Raw genomic sequence first — 7,846 nt, forward strand, 5'->3', positions numbered from 1 at the left:
CCGTCACACCCCGTGCTTCTCTTTGTGGGGAGTCAAACTTACTCATTAGCTTACACTTGGGCAGCAATGTTTCTCAAAGTTGGCAAAGACTTGTCTTTAAATTACATTTTTTCTATTTCAAGTGTGGAGGTTAGCTTCCAATATGAAGGTCAGATTCAATAGTTAAGTCATTTTCCACAACCCTGTAATTGATCTTTCTTTCTCTGCAGGTTATTTCTAAAGACCCCCTGAGTAAAATGGATAGATGGAATCAGTCCATGGTACCAGAATTCGTGCTTTTGGGACTTTCCCACTCACATAATCTTCAGCGCTTACTATTTGTGATGTTTTTGATTATTTATGTGCTCGCTCTATCTGGAAATAGTACTGTCATGTTCTTAATTGTCACGGACCGTAATCTCCATTCCCCCATGTACTTCTTTTTGGCCAACCTGTCCTTTGTTGATATGTGGCTTTCCTCAGCCACCACTCCTAAGATGATTGCAGACTTTCTCAGTGAACCAAAGATCATTTCCTTTGCAGGCTGCATGTCCCAGGTCTTCTTCGACCATTGTGTTGGTGCAGTAGAGATGATGCTGTTGGTGGTAATGGCTTATGACCGCTATGTGGCCATCTGCAAACCACTCCACTACTTCACCATTATGAACCTGAAAAGATGCACTGGGTTGGTGTTGACTTCCTGGGCCATTGCCTTTGTGCATGCCATGAGTCAGCTTTTGGCAGTTGTGCAGCTGCCTCTCTGTGGTCCCTTGGAAATTGATAGTTTCTTCTGTGACATACCACTGATAATCAAGTTATCCTGCACAGATTCCCATGATTTGGATATTTACATGAATGCTGACTGTGGGGTTGTGGTTGTAACCTGCTTCATTCTCTTGCTCATTTCCTACACATATATCCTTATCACTGTTCGCCAGAGCTCTAAAGCTGGTGCATCTAAGGCCTTGTCTACATGCACTGCCCACATCACAGTGGTGATGATCTTTTTTGTGCCCTGCATCTTCATCTATGTGTGGCCACTCAATATCACTTGGCTGGACAAATTTCTTGCTGTATTTTATACTCTTATTGCACCTCTCCTGAATCCAGCCATTTATACACTGAGGAATAAAGAAATGAAAAATGCTATGAAGAAATTAAAAAGCCATTTCACAAATCACAAGGGAAATACTTAATGCCAAGAAAATTCACTGTAAATATTTCAAACTGACAATTCACTGAAATTACTACAAACTGATAATTTGGGTATTTAGTTTGTATGCACAATTAGTTAAGGTAGTCTGATATGTAATAAGCTTAATATAATTTGGAGAGTTAACATTTTAATCATATCGAACATTGTAAATGATTTCAGATTATTTTTTAAAATAGTCCTTCCTCATGACAAAATTATTCAATTGATTCTTATATCTTCAATAATATTAAAAAAAGAACATAAATATATTTGTCACGCTTATAAGTAGCATTTGTTTTGTAAAATTCACTTTAATGTTGCTCTAACAATATTAAATATATATTCTGTTTTTCAACACACCTACAAACCTTTTATTCACTCCTTTGGAAAAAGAAAACATTATTATTTTTAACCTTATAACAAAAGTTATAAACTACCCACAAATAGCAGTGGACTTTTATTTAGTTTAGTTTTTATTACCTTAATGACAATGAAATAGTTTTATAAACAAATCTAGAGCTGTTTTTCTTTACTTATCTGAGTTTCAAGAATTAAAATTTATCCTCTAAGTTATTGTTTATTATTTCAATAAAATCATGAACTATAATCTGAGACAGTGGCCATGAGCATCCTTGCTAATTCTTCATATTTAAATACTTCTGATAATTAATTATATAATTATATATGTCAACAATTATACAAAACAGAAATCATGTCAATTGTTTCATCCAATACCAACATTTATTTGTGAATAAAATTTGAATATGATCTTTGACATTTGAAATATTCCTAAAATTATCATTTGCATAATAATATGCATCCTAATAATGTGCATCGTAATAGGGTACAATATAACTTTTATTTCTCAAGATAAGGGTTAAAATACAGTGACAGGAGCAATAATAGAAATAAAGCAAAAAATAACATTATATATAGCTTTTATTCCCTTAATATAGGAAAAATACAAGTGGTAGAATAAATAAAATATATTTATGATTGTTAGATGTCTGTTCAAGTTTATAATGTAAGATATGTTATTACCACAAACACATTTATTATTATCTTGAATATTTTAATATTTAAAGAAAACTTAGAAATATATATTAAATTATTTTGTTAACAAAGATTGAATTTTTCTATAGTTGAAGGATGCAGAAAATAATTTTCCCAATGACATTTATTTGTTAAATGTCATTGCACAATATGCTAAAATAATAACTTTTACACAAAGAGTAGATTATGCTAAATGAAATGCCAGAACACCTCTCTTAAGTTCAGATTATTTTTAATGATTTCATGTCATGATTCATATTCTATTTTTACAAAATGGTGTGATTTGTGAACAATTGTGCTATGCATTCTGAATTATAGTAATAAGCACATTTGGCATACAGGTAACACTAAGTAACAATAAGATACATATTTGACAGCCTCAGTTATACTTATATTATCTATTGTTACTGATAAGTATAAGAACTTAATAATTTATATTTCTTGTACATTTTAGATACTTTTCCCCATCTGGCATGCAGAGAACATCCTCAGAATATTACTGTATCCTGTATTCCTTAATGTGGAGCACACCTTAAATCCAAATAGAAGAGTTGGTTATCCCATGATAGCCTAACCATTCTTATACCAGTGGTTCAACTTGCTTGGCAAATCAGTGTTGTATCATGTAAAGTCTACTGCTGGGTCAGACCAATAATGCCGTTTCTTTCCCAGTAACCTCAATAACTTCTGGCAGGCACTATGATAGCTAGCCAGAAGGAAAGAAGTTTCCAATGACCCTAGAAAACAAACCACCTTTTTACACTTTTATTTATTCTTCTCTTGTACAATACATCCCAACTGCAGCCTCCTATCTGCCACTCCTCCCCATCTCCCTGCGACCTCCCCTCAGATCCCCAGATCCACTGCCCCTTTGTTTCCCTTTGGAAAATAGTGTGTCTCCCAAGGATATCAATCAAATATGGCATAATAAGATGTAATAAAACTAGGAAAAAACTTTCATATCAAAGCTGGATGAGGCAACCCAGTAGGAAAAAAAGAGTCCCATAAGTAGGCAAAAAAGTCAGAGTCACCATCACTCCCACTTTTAGAGGACCTGGGCTCTGTGACTGCCCCTTCAGTGTCTGTGAGCTCCTATGAGTTCTGCTTAGTGGATTCTGTGGTTTCTGGTGTCCTTGATACCTCTGGCTCCTAAAATCATTCCCCACTTCCTCACCATCTTCTACAGGGTTTCCCAAGCTATGTCCAATGTTTGGCTGTGGGTCTCTGCATCTGCTACCATCAGCTCCTGAAGAAAGCCTTTGTGATAACAACTGGGCAAGGCACCAATCTATAAATATAGCATAATATCATTAGGTATCGTTTGATTGACTTTTTTTCTTTTTCTTTTTTTGTTTTGTTTGTTTGTTTCTTGTCAGTCATGTTTGGTTCTACCCCAAGTCTCTGGGCCATCCAGCTTACAGTTCCTGGCTGTCCACCATCCAAGCAGGATCTTGATTTGGGCCTCAAGTTAGACCAGCCATTGGCTGGCCACTCCCACAAGCTCTGAGCCACCATTGCCCCACCACACATTACAAGAACAGGTTGTGGTTCAAAGGTTTTGTGACTGGGTTGATGTCCCAGTCCTACCACTGGGAGCCTAGCCTGGTTATAGAAGATGGCCAATTCAGGATTCCATTACCAAGAGTCCTTGCTGGAGTCACCCTCATAAGTTCCCGGAAGTTTCCACTCCACTAGGTTTCCACATAACTCCCTAATTGCCCAACTGTTCCAGTCATCTCTCTCCATACTCTTTCTCCCTGTCAATCTCTCCTCCACCTGATCCCTCCTGTTCCCATCCCCACTCATTCCCAGTCCACCCGCAAAACCTTCCCAGGGAGATCCATGCTCCCCACCCCCTCTAAGAGCATTCCTTATTCCTTAGCCTTTCTGCGTCTGTGGAATGAATTGTGATTATAATTTATTTAACAGCTAATATCCACTTATAAATGAGTACATATCATGTTTCTTGCTGGATCTGCGTTGCCTTGCTCAGGATGATTTTTTTTTCTAGTTCCATCTATTTTCCTGCAAATTTCATAATATCATTTTAATACTCCATTGTGTAAATGTTCCACATTTTCTTTATTCATTCTTCAGTTGAAGGACATCTAGGTTGTTTCCAGTTTCTGAATATTATGAATAAAAGCCACTGTGAAAATAATTTATCAAGAATCTTTGTGGTAGGATGAAGCAACTTTTATGTATATGCCCAAGAGTGGTAAGGTGGGTCTTGAAATAGATCAATTCCCAGCTTTCTGAGGTATCACCACATTGATTTCCAAAATAGCTATAGAGTTTGCATTCCCACCCTCAATGGAGGACAGTTCTTTTGCTCCACAGCTTAGCCAGCATGAACCATTATATGTTACTGATCTTTGCCATAAGATAGAATCACAAAGTAGTTTTGATTCACATTTTCCTGATGGCTAAGGTTGATGAACATTTCTTTAAGTGTTTCTCAACCATTTGAGATTCCTCTATTGAGAATTCTCTGTTTAGATCTGGATCCCATTGGATTATTTGGTTTGTTGATGTCTAGTGTATTGAATTCTTTATGTATTTTTGGATATCAGGTCTCTATTGAATGTGAAGTAGAAAGAACTATTTTTGCTGCAAGAAAATAAAAAGAAACAAAAATACATATTTGTAAACCTTGTGACTGAAATTTTGAACACACATGAAAGAAATCCACTCCCCAAAGAATTGGGGAGTTAGCAATGGTTGCTTTTCCCTAGAGAACCAAACAAAGAGAACGTTCAGTAATGGAATGTTGGACTTACAGTATTTTTCCTTCTTGGGGCACATAGAGATTTTCCCAGAAAGCATCCCATCATATATTTGGCTATATAATAGGAGAAGGTTCTGACTAGACTAAAACAACATTTTCTCCTATCAGAGGGATCATATAGAAACAAACAAAAGCTACTAAGAAAGCCCTTGGTTTTTATGGCTCACCATCTAGACAGTTTTAAACTTTAAAATGCCTAATAGCATGCCATACTTAAAAACATGATATACAGCAGTGGTTCCCTGAGAGAAGGTTATGCTGATAAATCACATATCATAGTGATAACCTAATGCCACATGTCAAGCCGGTAGAAAATCAAAAACAGGAAAAACACAACATTACTAGAATAAAAGAATTCATAAATATTTGAGTTAAAATTAATGAAAAGAATGATACAAAGCATCAACAAAATGAAGGTTGCTTAATAGAAGGATTAAAATTTCATTTAAAAAACTTAGCTAAAAATATATAATAGATAAAATAATAAAATTATAAAAATAAAGGTGATATTACAACACAAACACTGAAATCCAGAGGATCACCAGGAGATGTTTTGAAAACATAACTCTAAAAGTTAGAACACTTTAAGTAAATAAAACTATGCACTATGGCCTACTAAATTTGAATCAAGAAGGTATTTAAAAATACCCTTATCAATCATGAGACATAAATTTGAGGCACTAATAAAATTTAACTCAACAAGGACAAACCAGAAGCAAATAGATGCAGCTCTAAAGTCTTCCAGGCTTTTCAAAACAATTAACATCAACTTTCTGAAAAATAATCATGTGAAAAACAGAAAGAAAACTTTGAATCTTGTTCTACAAACCAAAATTTAACCTGACTCTAAATTCAGATAAGGTTTAAACAATAGTAGCAGCAAAAGTTGTATGCCAATTTCTGGATGAACATGTACACAAAATCCTTAATATAATATTTGCAAATAGAATTTAATAATGCCTTGAAAAGAACATGTGATATAATCAAGTTTAATTCATTCCAGAGTTGTAAGTGTGGCTTGCAATACAAAATGTAATTTGTATTACATAAATATAATAAATGATAAACCATTACATCATCATCTCAATATATGAAGATTAATCCATTGGCAAAAATCATCAGCACTTCAAGATAAAAGCTTTCTGGAAATCATGAATAAAAAGGACATACTTCCACATAATACAAGGAATACAATGGCATTTTCTACTTCTGTGGATACTTCACAGGTGATGTACAAATATACATGCATGCAAAGTACAATATACATAAAATAGAACACATTAAAAATCTTGAAAAAAGTAGTTAAATTAAGTTTACAGATAATTTGATCCAATACTTTTTTATACTTTTTTTACTTTATAATTTAATTTAACCTTATATATCAGCCACAGATTCCCTTGTCCTCCACCCTCCTGCCCCCTCCCCTTCCCCCCAGCCTACCCCCTATTCCCCTCTTCTCCAGGGCAAAGACTCCCCAGAGGACTGAGTTCAACCTGGTAGATTCAGTCCAGGCAGGTCCAGTCTCCTCCTCCCAGGCTGAGCAAAGTGTCCCTGCATAAGCCCCAGGTTCCAAACAGCCAGCTCATGCATTGAGGACAGGTCCCAGTCCCACTGCCTGGATGCCTCCCAAACAGTTCAATCTAATCAACTGTCTCACTTATCCAAAGAGCCTGATCCAGTTGGGGGTCCCTCAGCTATTGGTTCATAGTTCATGTGTTTCCATTCATTTGGCTATTTGTCCCTGTACTTTTTCCAATCTTGGTCTCAACAATTAAAAGATAAACATTTGTTTAAATTTGAGTTATCCCAGTTACCACTGAAAGCAGCATAAGAGCTCCTCAGATATATAAATAAAATCACATATGATATAGTCTTATCAATCCTTAATCTACACCAAAGGGACACACAGCACACAATAGATGGTCATCTTTACTTTTCAAATATCATGAATCTACTATGGACTTATGAGTGAGTGTACTATCTTTGTCTTTCTGAGTCTGGGTTACCTTACTCAGGATGATATTTTCTAGTTCCATCCATTTGCATGCAAATTTCATGATATCATTGTTTTTTTACTGCTGAGTACTAGTCCACTGTGTATATGTACCACATTTTCTTTATCCATTCTTCAGTTGAGAGACATATAGGTTATTTCCAGATTCTGGCTTTTATGAATAATGCTGCAATGAACATAGTTGAGCAACTGTCCTTGTGGTATGATTGAGCATTCCTTGGGTATATGCCCAAGAGTGATATAGCTGGGTCTTGAGGTAGATTGATCCCCACTTTTTTGAAAAAGCACCATACTGATTTCCAAAGTGCCTGTACAAGTTTGCACTCCCATCAACAGTGGAGGAGTGTTCCTCTTGCTCCAAACCTCTCCAACATAAGCTGTCATCAGTGTTTTTTATCTTAGCCATTCTGACAGGTGTAAGATGGTATCTCAGAGTTGTTTTGGTTCAAATTACCCTGATGACTAAGGATATTGAACAATTCCTTAAATGTCTTTCAGTCATTTGAGCTTCTTCTGTTGAGAATTCTCTGTTTAGCTCTATAGCCCATTTTTAAATTGGATTGTTCAGTATTTTGAAGTCTAGCTTTTTGAGTTATTTATATATTTTGAAGATCAGTGCTTTGTCAGATGTGGGATTGGTGGAGATCTTTTCAGATTCTGTAGGCTGTCATTTTGTCTTATTGACTGTGTCCTTTGCCTTACAGAAGCTTTTCAGTTTCAGGAGGTCCCATTTATTAATTGTTGCACTCAGTATCTATGGTACTGGTTTAGGAAGTGGTCTCCTTGGATGATGTGTTCAAGATTAGTTCCTACTTTC

At 35.7% G+C, this 7,846-nt stretch overlaps 1 protein-coding gene across 1 annotated transcript; it reads left to right on the forward strand.

The window, feature by feature from the left end:
• Positions 1-233: 233 nt before the first annotated feature.
• On the forward strand, positions 234-1,409 carry LOC102911660 (olfactory receptor 4K3-like). Its single transcript, XM_006994503.3, has one exon. The coding sequence runs from the start codon at positions 237-239 to the stop codon at positions 1,173-1,175; it is 939 nt and encodes a 312-aa protein (XP_006994565.2). The 5' UTR covers positions 234-236; the 3' UTR covers positions 1,176-1,409.
• Positions 1,410-7,846: the final 6,437 nt, after the last annotated feature.

The sequence above is a fragment of the Peromyscus maniculatus genome, chromosome 4, assembly GCF_049852395.1.
Source record: "Peromyscus maniculatus bairdii isolate BWxNUB_F1_BW_parent chromosome 4, HU_Pman_BW_mat_3.1, whole genome shotgun sequence".
Classification (NCBI taxonomy): Eukaryota; Metazoa; Chordata; class Mammalia; order Rodentia; family Cricetidae; genus Peromyscus; species Peromyscus maniculatus.

What these genes read in the sequence shown, in the direction of transcription:
- LOC102911660 (XM_006994503.3), top strand. Translation starts at nt 237, where the DNA reads ATGGATAGATGGAATCAGTCCATGGTACCAGAATTCGTGCTTTTGGGA.